The 17,972-nt window shown below is 37.7% G+C and overlaps 1 protein-coding gene across 1 annotated transcript in view; it reads left to right on the top strand.

The window, feature by feature from the left end:
- Positions 1 to 16,409, top strand: part of LOC131125769 (vertebrate ancient opsin-like) — a 64,519-nt gene extending 48,110 nt beyond the window's left edge. The window contains exons 3-4 of the mRNA XM_078791412.1: positions 1,103 to 1,336; positions 14,753 to 16,409. Coding sequence (XP_078647538.1) covers positions 1,103 to 1,336; positions 14,753 to 15,037 — 519 coding nt within the window. The 3' untranslated portion in view covers positions 15,038 to 16,409. The remainder of the gene's footprint in view (positions 1 to 1,102; positions 1,337 to 14,752) is intronic.
- Positions 16,410 to 17,972: the final 1,563 nt, after the last annotated feature.

Raw genomic sequence — 17,972 nt, 5'->3', positions numbered from 1 at the left:
ACACACAATCTGTCACTTTTACAATCTGTTGGTGTTACATTTGTTCACTTCCTGTATTCCAAATTTATTTATTTTTACACATACAATAAAAACCATACAGTGACATATTGGTGATTTTTTTTTCCCACCGTAACAATAATAAACATAGATAGAACCATCAAAACAGGCGGCACGGCGGTCTCGTGGTTAGCGCGCGGCTAGGAGGACCGGGGTTCGATTCCACCCTCGGCTATCTCTGTGTGGAGTTTGCATGTTCTCCCCGTGCATGCGTGGGTTTTCTCCGGGTACTCCGGTTTCCTCCCACATTCCAAAAACATGCTAGGTTAATTAGCGACTCCAAATTGTCCATAGGTATGAATGTGAGTGTGAATGGTTGTTTGTCTATATGTGCTCTGTGATTGGCTGGCGACCAGTCCAGGGTGTACCCCGCCTCTCGCCCGAAGACAGCTGGGATAGGCTCCAGCACCCCCCGCGACACTCGTGAGGAAAAAGCGGTAGAAAATGAATGAATGAATGAATTAAATATAATAATTATTATGTAACCTTTGTTCATCTATTACGATATTTATTACTATTTTGATGTCTATCTGCATCTATTTGTATTTACTGTTACGTGTTTTTTCTACTGTTACTATCAGCATGAGGATCAAGGACAATATATTATCATCAAAGCATGGTTTTAATATGACCATTTTGTCTCATTTCCTGTATAAGAAGGAAAGTGAAGCAGTGAAGCGATGCTCCTCATGGGTGCAATTCATAAATATTAATATTTGTACTCATTTTTATATCAATTTCCATCAAATTAAAGGTTTTTTTTGTTATTTACAGTGAAATGTGAGTTTATTTTGTGTCAGTCCCGAGAGCACGATAACACCGCACAGCGTATTCAATTCCGTCATCTCTTCCTTTCACCTCGTCGATAGTCAAGGTCTTCTTGTTGATGTTCCTCCCAATCCTAACATTCCCATTCTCCTTCCCCCGACCGGCGTCTAGGTCTGAAAACATTGTCATCATGGGAGATTGTTAGCTCATGAAAACCCGATTTCTCCACCTAACTCCCCAAACTCACTTTCTCTTCTCCATCCTGTCGTCTCCACAGGTGAGTGGGATCAATGTATCGATGAGCAGGAGGCGGGAGCAGCGTGTCTTGTTCATGGTGGTGGTTATGATAGGCTGCTACCTGCTGTGCTGGCTGCCTTACGGCATCATGGCGCTGCTGGCCACCTTCGGACCGCCAGACTTGGTCACACCCGAAGCCAGCATCATTCCTTCTGTCCTGGCCAAGACGAGTACGGTCATCAACCCCGTTATATACGTCTTCATGAATAAACAGGTGAGGGAGGTCCGGGGTGGGTCGCTGTTTGTTATTTTGAGGACAGGATTATTTTTTAGGTTATTTAATCCATAGATTTTAGTCAGTGATTTATATAACAAGAGTATTGCATGTCGCTTTTACAATTAGTAACTGTTACATTTGTTCACTTCCTGCTTTCCTAATAATAATATTGTAATACTATTAAATGTATATTATTATTTTATTTAATAATATTAAATAATATCATTAAATACAAATAATTAAATATAAAATATTATTATTATTATTTTAATTAATTCATAGTAATAATATAAATTTTTAACATTTTTTTTTATTTTTTATTTTTTTATTATTATTTTTGTTATTATTTTCTTGTCCCCGACCCGGAGATTGCACTCCATCCTTTGAACAATGGACTCGGACTTTAATCACGGCTTGATGAAGCCAGCAGGACCACATCATTATTATTATTTATTATTACCATATTTTCCGGACTATAAGTCACATTAAATTGAGCTCAAGTGTCACGGTTCGGCTTCATTGCTTTAAGGTTCGACCCCAGGATGCAGAGAGCAGGACCAATTGCAGGTAAATTATATTTATTTGTTGCAGAAATTGCAGCAGCAGGAAAAAGCAACTCAGGTAGCTGACGGACAAACAACAATGATCCCGCAAAGGGAGAAGCGCACAACTGAACTAAATAGAGGACAAATTAGGGACAGGTGTGGGTGGCCATGGCAACAAAGGCAGACGAGGCAAAACAGGAAGTCCAATACAAAATAAGTGTCCAAAACGGAAACCAAAGCCCAAGAAGGTCACTCAAACTCAACATGTCACGTGCAAACCCACACAGAGCGTGACATCAAGTACTTTATGGATTCATTTCAGTTGCATCAATCTCACGGGTGTGCGGTTATTTACCGGGATTTTGTTTGTCGAAATACAGTAAAGTCTCGTTATATCGATATTCTCGGGAGTCTGAAAAAATACCGATATAACCGGACTATCCATATATCCGATCCTGCGCCGAACTGCATTAAAAGTGGGCGGATCTTTGATATGGCATGTAATTTTCTCCTTGAGTTCATGGATTGCGTATCTAGCATGCTTTTGTACTACAATAAATTTTGTACTACAGTAAATAAAAATAAACTTACGCTGTAGTGATTACCGGTTACCGGGACATAATTCACCCCGGAACTATCGATAGGGAAGGTGTTGCCACCCGGAGGGGTAGGCGCGAGGGACGGGTGTTTTCCGCTGTGTGTGCTGCACTCTGGTGGTGGAAGTGTGAAAAATAAAGTTGACTGGAAGCAGCCGTTCGCCGTGTTCTGTTTTGGTATTGAAATCCTTAAGCAAAGATTGATTTAAGCTGCTTTTGTATCGATATAAGCAGACCAAATTGGCTGGCGGGAGATGAAAAGGGCATCATAGTAACCGGATTATCATAATAACCGTGTATCGTACTAACGGAGCTAATTATATCATAAAAGACTAGAAATTTGCCGGGAAATGAAAATAGTATCGTAATAAGTAGTAATTCGTTTTAACCGATATCGATATAACGAGACTTTACTGTATCAGACAGAGGTGTGAGATTACACAACTTTTGCAGGATTCCGAATGTACAAATACCCTTCCAAACATAAATAACCATAAAGACCAGAAAATGTTCTAACATGAGACGGAGACCAATGTCCTGTATGTCATTTTCAGTCTTCAATTCCTCCCAGCCCATTACTATGGAAACTGTGAGTTGAGGCGAGTTGAAGACTAAAAATGCTGTACAGATACAAGGAACAGCTGGCGACTATTTCTCCCACCATCCATCCATCAATGGCGCCCGCCGGTCAAGAGACCCCGAAGAAGGCTTCCAGGATCGTATACGGGTATGTTTTGCAACCGATTTCCAAGATGATGTGATATTCCGTTACAGATCCAGACCCCTTTGGATATGGGAATATGATCCAGATGTAACATTACTGATGCCTAATTAAGTGCCTGCCCATCTGTAACATCTTGCATGTAGTCACAGCCCACTGTGTTGAGCGCACCGAGGGGGGGGGGGTCGGCAATTTGGAAGATTCGTGAGGTTATTACAGCCGCGTCTGTCTGAGTTTTTTTTTTTTTTTTTTTTTACTTTCTGAGACCTTCTTTCAGACGTGTGCACAATAACAACCAACTGCTGCATGCTGGGATTAGGCAGCTTCGTCGAAATGGGAAAAAAAAAATATATATATATATATCTTTTTCAACACCAAAAAGTACCTGCATTGGCATACTTTACGACTTGAACAGGTGCACGATTCAAGTCAGTTATGGATCATGTCGACATGTAAGGCTCCAATTATGCAGAAGCACCTATACATTCTCTCCAGCTGCCTAATCCCACAGGCAGCAACTGTCTCATAAATAGTGGATACACTGAATGTTGAAAAGCTGACAGGTGGCAAGGTTTAAATATATTCCTGTTTTATTGCTTGGAATTGCCTCATTATGACTGACAGATTGACAGACTGATTTGCTGAACCATCTCCCTCAACGTCGCCGTGTAGGGGGGGAGAAGAGGGAAAAAAAAAAAAAAAAAAACAAGGCCAGATTTAGTGCTATGAGAGCTATGTTTACAATCATGTTCTATTCACGGGTGTTTCATCGAGTGTTATGCAAAGTCAAGTCTGGCAACTCAAAGCAGATCCAATTAGGCTGCGACACTTGAGGAGACTTTATTAAATATATGCTTCCCTACTGAGACGTTTTGGCTGCCATATTCATATCAACATCGCAAGAATGACACTGTTGTCACTGTTGTTGGAAGTATTTTCTGTGCTATATTATTTATTATAAGGGCTGGATGAATTGAATTGCATGATTACCGTCAATTCCGGACTATATTAGCTATAAATTTAAAAAGAAAAGCAAGTTGTAACATGAGATATTTACACAGAAACAAAACACTATAAACCTTGCAATGCTTCTGGCGTTGGAAGTATTTTCTGTGCTATATTATTTATTATAAGGGCTGGATGAATTGAATTGCATGATTACCGTCAATTCCGGACTATATTAGCTATAAATTTAAAAAGAAAAGCAAGTTGTAACATGAGATATTTACACAGAAACAAAACACTATAAACCTTGCAATGCTTCCGGCGCTCGGTGTTCCCAGTGTCGCTCACCGTGATCCAAGCAGGACCTAAAGTAGTTCTACACTTGAGGAGACTTTTTTAAAATATATGCGTCCCTACTGAGATGTTTTGGCTGCCATAGTCATATCAATATTACAAGAATGACACTGTTGAAAAGCATGTTGGAAGTATTTTCTGTGCTATGTTATTATAAGAATTGCCTGATTACCGTCAATTCCGGACTAAATTAGCTATAAATTTAAAAAGAAAAGCATTTGTCCGTATATAAGCTGCAAGTTGTAACATTGGATATTTACACAGAAACAAAACACTATAAACCTTGCAATGCTTCTGGCGCTGGAATTATTTTCTGTGCTGTGTTATTTCTTATAAAGGGCTGGATGAATTGAATTGCATGATTACCGTCAATTCCGGACTATATTAGCTATAAATTTAAAAAGAAAAGCAAGTTGTAACATGAGATATTTACACAGAAACAAAACACTATAAACCTTGCAATGCTTCCAGCACTCGGTGTTCCCAGTGTCGCTCACCGTGATCCAAGCAGGACCTAAAGTAGTTCTACACTTGAGGAGACTTTATTAAATATATGCTTCCCTACTGAGACGTTTTGGCTGCCATATTCATATCAAGATTACAAGAATGACACTGTTGAAAAGCATGTTGGAAGTATTTTCTGTGCTATGTTATTATAAGAATTGAATTGCCTGATTACCGTCAATTCCGGACTAAATTAGCTATAAATTTAATAAGAAAAGCATTTGTTCGTATATAAGCTGCAAGTTGTAACATTGGATATTTACACAGAAACAAAACACTATAAACCTTGCAATGCTTCTGGCGTTGGAAGTATTTTCTGTGCTATATTATTTATTATAAGGGCTGGATGAATTGAATTGCATGATTACCGTCAATTCCGGACTATATTAGCTATAAATTTAAAAAGAAAAGCAAGTTGTAACATGAGATATTTACACAGAAACAAAACACTATAAACCTTGCAATGCTTCCGGCGCTCGGTGTTCCCAGTGTCGCTCACCGTGATCCAAGCAGGACCTAAAGTAGTTCTACACTTGAGGAGACTTTTTTAAAATATATGCGTCCCTACTGAGACGTTTTGGCTGCCATAGTCATATCAATATTACAAGAATGACACTGTTGAAAAGCATGTTGGAAGTATTTTCTGTGCTATGTTATTATAAGAATTGCCTGATTACCGTCAATTCCGGACTAAATTAGCTATAAATTTAAAAAGAAAAGCATTTGTCCGTATATAAGCTGCAAGTTGTAACATTGGATATTTACACAGAAACAAAACACTATAAACCTTGCAATGCTTCTGGCGCTGGAATTATTTTCTGTGCTGTGTTATTTCTTATAAAGGGCTGGATGAATTGAATTGCATGATTACCGTCAATTCCGGGTTATATTAGCTATAAATTTCAAAAGAAAAGCAAGTTGTAACATTGGATATTTACACAGAAACAAAACACTATAAACCTTGCAATGCTTCCAGCACTCGGTGTTCCCAGTGTCGCTCACCGTGATCCAAGCAGGACCTAAAGTAGTTCTACACTTGAGGAGACTTTTTGGCTGCCATATTCATATCAATATTACACAAATGACAATGTTGAAAAGCATGTTGGAATTATTTTCTGTTCTATATAATTATAAGAATTGAATTGCATGTTTACCGTAAATTCCGGACTGAATTAGCTATAAATTTAAAAAGAAAAGCATTTGTCCTTATATATCCTTATATAAGCTGCAAGTTGTAACATTGGATATTTACACAGAAACAAAACACTATAAACCTTGCAATGCTTCTGGCGCTTGGTGTTCCCAGTGTCGCTCGCCGTGATCCAAGCAGTCCAAGCAGGACCTAAAGTAGTTCTACACTTGAGGAGACTTTATTAAATATATGCTTCCCTACTGAGACGTTTTGGCTGCCATATTCACATCAAGATTGCAATAATGACACTGTTGAAAAGCATTTTGGGAATAATTTTCTGTGCTATATTATTATAACAATTGAATTGCATGATTACCGTCAATTCCGGACTATATTAGCTATAAATTTAAAAAGAAAAACATTTGTCCTCATATCGGGCACATTTATCTATGAGCTGCAAGTTGTAACATTGTAATATTTACACAGAAACAATACACTATAAACCTTGCAATGCTTCCGACACTCGGTGTTCCCAGCGTCATTCGCAGTCATCCAAGCAGGATCTACAGTAGTTCTACACTTGATAAAAACTTAAGATTTGACAGATCAAAACACAATTGTTGCATAAAACGTCAAAATGCAATATTAGCGTCCACTAATGTAGCCGCAGCATTGTTTAAGCCACAGGGTTCCAAAAAAAAGTAGTCATTGAGCCAAGCGCCTCTCACTGAACGAGATGCGTCATTATGTCTACCCTGACGGATTAGTTAATTAATGATTAATTGATAGATTAATAGACAACACGGGCACCTTCAAGAAGCACAATAGCGACAAAAAGTAAAACACAGCATGATTAATCTAAAATAATTCACACAGGCTTTGGGATTAATTTGATTTTAACTGTTTTTGCATTCAACAGAATTTTTCCTCACACTGTTACTCACACTATTAGACTGAAGTGTAAACCTACACCAGTCTGCTCTACTATTGTGGTGTCATAGTTAGTAGTTAGTCACTGTGGTCAGTCACAGCGTTTTTAGTTCCACTACCAATTTGTTTACATTTTTTCCCATAGACTATAGTGGAAATTTAATTCAACTGTTCCTCCATGCCTCACAGCTAGGAGACCCGAGTTCAATTCCACCCGTTTGCATGTTCTCCCCGTGCATGCGTGGGTTTTTCTCCGGGTACTCCGGTTTTCCTCCCACATTCCAAAAACATGCTAGGTTAATTAGCGACTCCAAATTGTCCATAGGTATGAATGTGAGAGTGTGAATGGTTGTTTGTCTATATGTGCCCTGTGATTGGCTGGCTGGCCACCAGTCCAGGGTGTACCCCGCTTCTTGCCTGAAGACAGCTGGGATAGGCTCCAGCACCCCCTTGTGAGAATAAGCGGTAGAAAATGAATCAATGTTCTTTAGTCAAACTTTATTAATAATAATGCAATGTTATAATAACATATACCAATCATAAAATGGCGGACATGTTGTGTTATATGGTATATATTGAAAGATACACAATCAAAGATATAATTAAATGCACAACTTCAACTTCTATATACATTTCTTATACAGTATTATTTTTCTCGACACCGCACGCTTCAAAAACCAGATCCTCTTCCTCCTCCTCCTCGGTTGCCCAGCTTCCACCTCAGACAGGAAGTTGACAGGGGGACAAATTGTTGCTGAAGACAAGCAGATGATCCGCTATGAAACACAAAACCGCTTGCCATATTATATAAAAATAGGATGCTACAGAAATCTGAGGCTTTAACCACGCAGGAATCATGTACAGGAAGTAACGGACTAAACATACAGGATTTGTGAACAAATACCAACTTTATATATACTATATATACTTTATATATACTGGACTGGATGTGGGTGATAAAAGCTAACAAAGTATTTTTGTGCGCAGTCACGTCCAAAACAGATACATAATTCAAAGTGTGAAGCGAAAAACCAGAGCATCAAACCAGATAACGCCATCAAAACTAATGCCATCATTCTGAAATGACCCGCTCCGAGATACCTCCAACCTCTCTCCCCAAAATACCCCGTCAGTACATCCCGGTCTTGCCATCACCCTGCCATGATTTATCAATTTTTCCGTCACTGATGTCCCCGTTTGCTTGACCTTTTCGCCTTTCGGTGTGCGTTCGAATACTCCAACTGCTTTCATTTCTTTGTTGGTTGTCTTCTACGCATACGGAGCTCATGTCAGTGTGTTTGGACAGCTAAGGAGAGACGTTGCTCGGCGTCCATTGTTGGATGACCTGCAGGTTACTAACAGAAAGACAAAGGGGTTCGATGTATTACTTATAAAAATATAGTCCTCGGCATGTCCTGAGGCATTTCGTTCACCTCCAGCAGAGATTACACAAACCCGGTATGTTGGAGAAGTTTGTTGGGTGGTAAAAAGTAAAAAAAAAATCTATGTTATCTATGTAGTGTATATCTCAGGGGTTAGCAATATCTCAGGCTCTTAAGCCTCTTTGTTGTGTTCCTTAGTTGGCTGGTTAAGACGCATGCCTCACAGCTAGGAGACCCGAGTTCAATTCCACCCGTTTGCATGTTCTCTCCCCCGTGCATGCGTGTGTTTTCTCCGGGTACTCCGTTTTTCCTCCCACATTCCAAAAACATGCTAGGTTAATTGGCGACTCCAAATTGTCCATAGGTATGAATGTGAGTGTGAATGGTTGTTTGTCTATATGTGCCCTGTGATTGGCTGGCCACCAGTCCGTGACCCTATTTAAGCTTCTTTGTTGTGGCACGACGGGCGAGTGGTTACCGCGCAGACCTCACAGCTAGGAGGACCAGGGTTCGATTCCACCATCTCTGTGTGGAGTTTGCATGTTCTAGCCGTGCATGCGTGGGTTTTCTCCGGGTACTCCGGTTTCCTCCCACATTCCAAAAACATGCTAGGTTAATTAGCGACTCCAAATTGTCCATAGGTATGAATGTGAGTGTGAATGGTTGTTTGTCTATATGTGCCCTGTGATTGGCTGGCGACCAGTCCAGGGTGTACCCCGCCTCTCGCCTGAAGACAGCTGGGATAGGCTCCAGTGAGGAATAAGCGGTAGAAAATGAATGAATGAATGAATGTTGTGGCAAGTATTTTTTTTAACACCCGAAAAAGGGAAAATACGCATCTTTGTAATTATTGTTTACAAAAAAATCTGACCCTATACTCAAATCTGCTTTTTTTACTCTGAACTACTTTGATACCCCTAAATTCCCTCCAAATCTGGCAGTCAATCAAAATCTTCGGAGACTCGCAATTCACTGCACATTTCCTCAGGTCAGGTATTAAGGTTTAACCAAGATGATACTATCATTACCACAAGAGTTAGCATCCATTACACATGAATAATGCACTTCTATTTATTGAATTCTGCTGTTAAAACTTGTGAAAATTACCAAAAAAAATCAAACTTTTGAAGGTTTATAAGATATTTTTATGTACATAGATGTACATAGTCCAGTTTATTTTTCTTTCGTGAGTGAGGGGGTAAAATTGCTCTTTTTATAGTAAAGGTTGCCGACCCCTGGTATATTTATACTGCTTATATTGTGGTGGAATCATTTTGCGGTTTGATTAAATTCCAATTGTGAAAAGACTGACAAGGGATATCGGAATAAAATTTCGATATTGGAGCGTAATGTTTTTTTTTTTTTTTTACAGCCGGCAATGACAATTATAAAGAAACAAAGCAAAATGGCATTATATGTATTTTTCGAAAATAAACTGTTAAATAATAATAATAAATAACTTATTAGGCTATGTTGTTTTGTATATGTAAAATCAGAATTTTCATTTTCTACTGCATGGATTTTCAGTTTTAAAAAAAAAATGTAAAGGAAATTACTCTATTTCTCACCAAAAATCCGCTAATTTCCAGGGCCTTGAATGATGAATCACAATCACCCAGATGTCTGTTATTAGGCTACATTTTTTTGTGTGTGTCAAATCTGAATTTTCATTTTCTACTGCATGGATTTTCAGATAAAAAAAAAAATGTAAAGATAATTACTCTATTTCTCACCAAAAATCCGCTAATTTGCAGAGCCTTGAATGATGAATCACAATCACCCTGGTATCTGTTATTAGGCTACGTTGTTTTGTGTGTGTCTGATTATTTATTTTCTACTTTTCGAATGTACTTAAAATATTTCTAATCAATATATCTGTTTCAAATTTTGTCTTATTTTCCACACAGTTTGTGTTGTAATACTTTCTTCACGTTATTATGAGATCATTTCCAATATTCAAAAACAGGCTCACATTTGCAGCGTATCTTGCACTCCTGACCAAATGTAGTAGACTATAAGTATACATAAATATAATTGCGTATACTAAGTATACTACGTTTTCTCAAGAGTGTCATCAGAGTCTACGCTGAAAGGAGAACTTTGCAAGAGGATATAAAAGTGTAACTTTCTCCAATGCGGCGTATACTACTGTTTTGGAAAATGCCTGGAATTTAAAGTACAGCCAAGCATCCTCAATGAATTGTTATGCCGTCAAACTGCTGCTGGGGTGCTCAATTATTCAGAATCTTCCTATCTGTCCATCAGACCGACTGGATACCTGGACTTTGAGCTGAGCAACACCCTGGGATTTAGGCTGCGTGGAGCTTTGGTGCAAAAACAGGAAGATCTGCATGAAATCAGAATGCAGAAGCTTCCACGCGTTTTTTTTAAGGATTCAATAATCCATCCAGGGATAATTAATTATTTATTGTGTTTTGATAGATGATGTGCACTTAGCCTACCTTGTCTCTGTACTTTGGGGGGGAAGGGGGGGGTCCTGTCGTATCTGCCCACAAGACAGTTGGAATTCTTTCATCTCCTGAAACTGCTTACTATAAAGTGGAATCATAAACAACTTTATTTCCATTCATACATCCGCAGATTTTTTTTTTGGGGGGGGGGGGTGGACTCCCTGAAAAAAAAGTGCATCCACATATTGCCAGATCAGTAAATAGTTGCATCCAGACAGGAATTGATCACAGAGTGCTTTCCAAGAGTCAATAATTTTTGGAATAAAAGACAACAAAATATCAGTCGAGTGTCAACAGGGGGAGGGGGTCCTGTCATATCTGCCCACAAGACAGTTGGAATTCTTTCATCTCCTGAAACTGCTTACTATAAAGTGGAATCATAAACAACTTTATTTCCATTCATACATCCGCAGATTTTTTTTTTTTTTGGAGGGGGGGGACTCCCTGAAAAAAAAGTGCATCCACATATTGCCAGATCAGTAAATAGTTGCATCCAGACAGGAATTGATCACAGAGTACTTTCCAAGAGTCAATAATTTTTGGAATAAAAGACAACAAAATATCAGTCGAGTGTCAACAGGGGGGGGGTCCTGTCGTATCTGCCCACAAGACAGTTGGAATTCTTTCATCTCCTGAAACTGCTTACTATAAAGTGGAATCATAAACAACTTTATTTCCATTCATACATCCGCAGATTTTTTTTTTTTGGGGGGGGGGCTCCCTGAAAAAAAAGTGCATCCACATATTGCCAGATCAGTAAATAGTTGCATCCAGACAGGAATTGATCACAGAGTATTTTCCAAGAGTCAATAATTTTTGGAATAAAAGACAACAAAATATCAGTCGAGTGTCAACAGGGGGAGGGGGTCCTGTCGTATCTGCCCACAAGACAGTTGGAATTCTTTCATCTCCTGAAACTGCTTACTATAAAGTGGAATCATAAACAACTTTATTTCCATTCATACATCCGCAGATTTTTTTTTGGGGGGGGGGGGACTCCCTGAAAAAAATGTGCATCCACATATTGCCAGATCAGTAAATAGTTGCATCCAGACAGGAATTGATCACAGAGTACTTTCCAAGAGTCAATAATTTTTGGAATAAAAGACAACAAAATATCAGTCGAGTGTCAACAGGGGGAGGGGGTCCTGTCATATCTGCCCACAAGACAGTTGGAATTCTTTCATCTCCTGAAATTGCTTACTATAAAGTGGAATCATAAACAACTTTATTTCCATTCATACATCCGCAGATTTTTTTTTTTTTTTGGAGGGGGGGGACTCCCTGAAAAAAAAGTGCATCCACATATTGCCAGATCAGTAAATAGTTGCATCCAGACAGGAATTGATCACAGAGTATTTTCCAAGAGTCAATAATTTTTGGAATAAAAGACAACAAAATATCAGTCGAGTGTCAACGGGGGGGTCCTGTCGTATCTGCCCACAAGACAGTTGGAATTCTTTCATCTCCTGAAACTGCTTACTATAAAGTGGAATCATAAACAACTTTATTTCCATTCACACATCCGCAGATTTTTTTTGGGGGGGTGGGGGGTGGACTCCCTGAAAAAAAAGTGCATCCACATATTGCTAGATCAGTAAATAGTTGCATCCAGACAGGAATTGATCACAGAGTATTTTCCAAGAGTCAATAATTTTTGGAATAAAAGACAACAAAATATCAGTCGAGTGTCAACAGGGGGAGGGGGTCCTGTCGTATCTGCCCACAAGACAGTTGGAATTCTTTCATCTCCTGAAACTGCTTACTATAAAGTGGAATCATAAACAACTTTATTTCCATTCATACATCCGCAGATTTTTTTTTTTTGGGGGGGGGGGGCTCCCTGAAACAAATGTGCATCCACATATTGCCAGATCAGTAAATAGTTGCATCCGGACAGGAATTAATCACAGAGTGCTTTCCAAGATTCAATCATTTTGGGAATAAAAGACAACAAAATATCAGTAGAATGTCAACGTGGGGGGGGGGCGATTATTTTGGCGTGTCAGCCCTACAAGCACCCACTTCACCAAAAGAAGTTGGTTGTGTGTCTAAACAAAAAGTTGGCGTTTTCAGATTTCCCCCACTCTGGAAATCGTTTTTCAAAAAAATACGATTTCCAGAAAAAACATTTGAGTACGGAAATGGGGAGGAAACGATAAAACGTTTTGACCTGAAAAATGTTTCTGTTTCGATACCCCCTTAAACTGTGTGGCTCGCGAGTGAAAATGTTTGCCCATTTCTGGGTTAATCAGTCACATTTATTTGCCATTACTTTAATATTCCCATTTGCGATTAATCTGAAGTTTCTTTCTTCGATTAATTGAGTAATTGGTCCACACAGGAATTTAATTCGGCCCCCGGAACTGTTTGGAAAATAACTATGCTAACCGTTACCCTACTTTTGTGCTTATTTATCGAATGTGACATTTTCTCAAAATCAGATTAATCGAATCCCAAAATAGTTGTCAATTAACTGAATAATCGATGATTCATCAATTAATTGTTGTAGCTCTACTCTAAAAGCTCACAATAGAGAGAAAGGGGGTGTCCAAAGTGCTTTATTTTTTTGTCACAAGGGCGCCAGTTTGGACCCCAGATGCATAATGTTGATAATAAGAGTCTTTAATGAGAGTCCACAGACAAAAACAGAAGGCGATGGTGAAAAGACCATGGAAAAGAACAAAATGGAGCGTGGCTGAGGCAGGGCGGTATTGGACGCACCAGTAGAAACAAAATAAGGAAGCAGAGGTTAACACAGAGCATGGACACATGGAGGTTGTGGGCAAACAATAATCAAGCAACAAGCAGCTGGCAGCACTCAAGCTTAAATAGGAGGGAGGTGATCAGGTGACAGGTGCGACCAGTAGCTCCGCCTCCAGCCAGGCGCATGGGGATCTAAGGGGACAAAACAAAAACCAGGACAAGGCAGGGCTACTAAGAAACACAGTTTGTGACAATTTTTGTTATTATTGCCCTTTTAAATACAATGAAGAAAACAATAACAAAAGCAGAAAATAGAGCAGTATAATTATAAAATATGAGAATAAAGTTAATATTAAGAGAAAAAAGTTTTTTATGAGCGTACTATGAGAACAGAATTTAATTTTAGAAGCAGAAAATTTGAATATTAAATAAAAAAAAATTGATATTCTAAAAAAAATAAAAATATAAAAAACAATATTATGTAAAAAATAATATGTAATAATAAAAAAATAAAGAAACAAATAATAAATAATAATAAAAATAAATATATATAAATAATAATAATAAATAACTAATAATGTGTAAAATATTATGTAAAAATAATATGTAAAAATTGTTTTTGTAAAAAGTTTTTTGTAATAATTAATTTTGTATATATAATATATGTAATATACATATATAATATATATTATATATGTATATATTATATATAATATACAATATATAATTTTGTAATAAATAATTTTGTAATAATTATTAATTTTTTGTAATATGTCTGATGAAGATCAAACGGACCGAAATGTTACCTGAATAAACTAATGAATGAGAGTGACACAGTGTTCGGGAACTTCTCTTTGAACTTTTTTTGAACTTTTTGTAAAAAAAAAAATGTTGGGAAAAATATCAAAATATTTGAAATTGTTGAAAGAAAATTGTAAAAAAAAAAAAAAAAGCAAAAATGGGAAAAAAAATGCCTCCATATTGTTTGAATTTACCCTAAAAGTTTGGACACCTTTACATAATTAAAAACACGATCGTATCCATCATTCATGTCATTTTGTCCTCACAACGTTTTTTGCGCTTTTGCGTTTTCACTCCTGATTAAGTTCTCGTATCTTATGCTCCAGTTTTACAGATGTTTCCAAGCACTACTGAATTGTGAGGCTCCACGACGAGGCTCCAGTTTAAGAAGCTCCTCCAAAGTCGCTACCAAAGCCGTGAGGGGCGGCGTATTGACTGGTCCTCATCGTACCAACGACTTTCTATTCATGGTCGCCTCCCTGGGTCAGCCGGCTGCCGAAGTGCCTCAGCTGGACCCTACCTGTGAACCCACCATGGATGTCACCAAAGCCCCTTCTTCAGACATCAACAAACCCGTTGTAGTGTCACTGGTGACACACTTTGACGGGTGATGGTGGGCATGACATCGGCATGAAATCGCCACATCTTCGGCCTGGAAGGCGTTAAATAATGAGTTGTGGTTTTTTTTCTGGCCCGGCTAATGGAATGCAGTTGTTACATCAGCTGGGCAGCCTGCCATTATGAGCAAAGTGGGAGGTACCGAAGCTCCATCGGTTTCTCCACGGATGTCTCTTCATGCAAGTATGTGGAGCATACAGAAACGGTACTGATAGAACTGTGGAACGAGAACAAATTCTTTGTACTAAATCAGATTTTTGGAAAGAACTGTTAAAAGCTACAAAGAACGCGAAAAGCTACAAAGAACGCGAAGAGAGAATAATAGTTTTTTACGCGTCGTTTACCCATTTGAACATATTTCAGAGCAAAGGCACAAGAGGCACAAAAAATTCTTAAATTAAATCGATCACTTGACACTTTAAAATATGTCCTCCAATAGGGGTGCCACAAGACAGGACAATGCACAAGATTAGAAAAAGTACAATAAAAAAAAAATATGATAATATATTGCAATATACGCTCTTCTGCACTGTGTGTGTGTATGCTACCAGCCCCGCCTCCACCCGTTGACACAAAGAAACCGTATAGCTGACAAAAGGGCTCACTCCGTTCATGGTCCTGAAAGAAATGCAGCAATGAAATCAGACATGCATGGGCATCGTAATTTATCGAAACCGGCAAAATGATTGTTTGATTTATTAACTATTAATTTTGACAAATTTTTCAAGATGCACAGAATATTATGTACTATGGCTATATAAATATAAAACCTACCAAAAGAAAGATTAAACAGTTGTCTTTCATCAGGTTAAAAATTGTGTTCATACCTTTTTCTGTTTTTTAGTATTCAGCTGTAGAACATAAGTACGTTTCAGGAAAATATCTGCTCCCGACTAAAAACAACTTTTCATGAAAAGATAAATTTTTTGCTTTTGTTACAGCTCAAACATCTAAACTGTACAACAACATAAGCAATACAAAAAAAATTTTTTCAAAATAATTTACAAATATAACACCATGATCTATTTACAATTTTGACAAATTTTTCAAGACGCACAGAATATTATGTACTCTGGCTATATAAAGATAAAACCTACCAAAAGAAAGATTAGACAGTCGTCTTTCATCAGGTTAAAAATTGTGTTCATACCTTTTTCCGTTTTTTAGTATTCAGCTGTAGAACATAGGTAAGTTTCAGGAAAATATCATCTCCCGACTAAAAACAACTTTTCATAAAAAGATAATTTTTTTGCTTTTGTTACAGCTCAAACATCTAAACTGTACAACAACATAAGCAATACAAAAATATTTTTTTCTAAATAATTTACAAATATAACACCATGATCTATTTACAATTTTGACAAATTTTTCATGACGCACAGAATATTATGTACTCTGGCTATATAAAGATAAAACCTACCAAAAGAAAGATTAGACAGTCGTCTTTCATCAGGTTCAAAATTGTGTTTATACCTTTTTCCCGTTTTTTAGTATTCAGCTCTAGAACATGGGTAAGTTTCAGGAAAATATCTGCTCCCGACTAAAAACAACTTTTCATGAAAAGATAATTTTTTTTTGCTTGTGTTACAGCTCAAACATCTAAACTGTACCACAACATAAGCAATACAAAGAGATTTTTTTTCAAAATAATTTACAAATATAACACCATGATCTATTTACAATTTTGACAAATTTTTCAAGATGCACAGAATATTATGTACTCTGGCTATATAAAGATAAAACCTACCAAAAGAAAGATTAGACAGTCGTCTTTCATCAGGTTAAAAATTGTGTTCATACCTTTTTCCATTTTTTAGTATTCAGCTAAAGAACCTGGGTAAGTTTCAGGAAAATATCAGCTCTCGACTAAAAACAACTTTTCATGAAAAGATAATTTTTGTTTGCTTTTGCTACAGCTCAAACATCTAAACTGTACAACAACATAAGCAATACAAAAATATTTTTTTTTCAAAATAATTTATAAATATAACACCATGATCTATTTACAATTTTGACAAATTTTTCAAGACGAGTTTTTACATGCACAAGACCTATGCCAGAGTCTAAACAAATGCACTTCTGCCACCTTGTGGTTGTTCTTATTGCTTAAACCTGATCTGACAGAGATCTCTTTTAATGTGAAATTCGTTACGTCATCACCAGTTTTTGCCTCAGCGCAAAAAAATACATAAAAGACGTATAAATACATTTTTGGGATGGGGTGTTCGGGTTTATCAAAATATATACAGGCAGTGTACCCCGCCTGGGATAGGCTCCAGCATAGACATGATCCTAGTCAGGATAAGCGACATAAATCCCAGGCCTACTACCCCCGAGAAATCTTGTCCCGTTTGTGACACCCCTATTCTGCGATCATTACAGGGTTTGCTGTGCATGAAGAACTGCTAGCATGCAATCGGGAATTCAAAGGGAATAGTGATGCATGTCGGAGAATCACTGTGCAATTTCTTCAATGACGTGCATGTGTATCCCAGTTTGGTCGGAGAAATGTCCCAATTTTTAATAAATTTTAGTCATCTTTTGTCCGCTAAAAGAAGAAGAATCCCCATTGGAATGATGTTTACATGGGATGTTTCTGCATGTACATTTAATGCAAAACATGTTAGACATAGCATAGTCTTTGGTCAAACCCAATGCTCAGGGTCTGTACTTGTGACCAAGTTCCAAACGATATGTTTACATGAGTTATGGATCATTTAGAACAACAATGGAACTTCCTCAAGTTGAAACTACAAACCCTTGCTACAATAATTTGATTCTCTATATATTGTTTGTCACGTGCCAGTCTGCATCCGATGTACTGTACATTCTTTGGTCCATTTTTTGTTTCCTGACCTACAAAAACAATGGTTGTGTTGACAGTAAATGTTCAAGCAGTGTTGTGGCAATGTGGAAAAACTATTTTTG

Source organism: Doryrhamphus excisus, linkage group LG6 (assembly GCF_037039965.1).
Source record: "Doryrhamphus excisus strain RoL-2023G ecotype Guam linkage group LG6, RoL_Dexc_Guam_v1.1, whole genome shotgun sequence".
NCBI classification, from domain to species: Eukaryota; Metazoa; Chordata; class Actinopteri; order Syngnathiformes; family Syngnathidae; genus Doryrhamphus; species Doryrhamphus excisus.
This window is presented reverse-complemented; position numbering and strand designations above follow the sequence as displayed.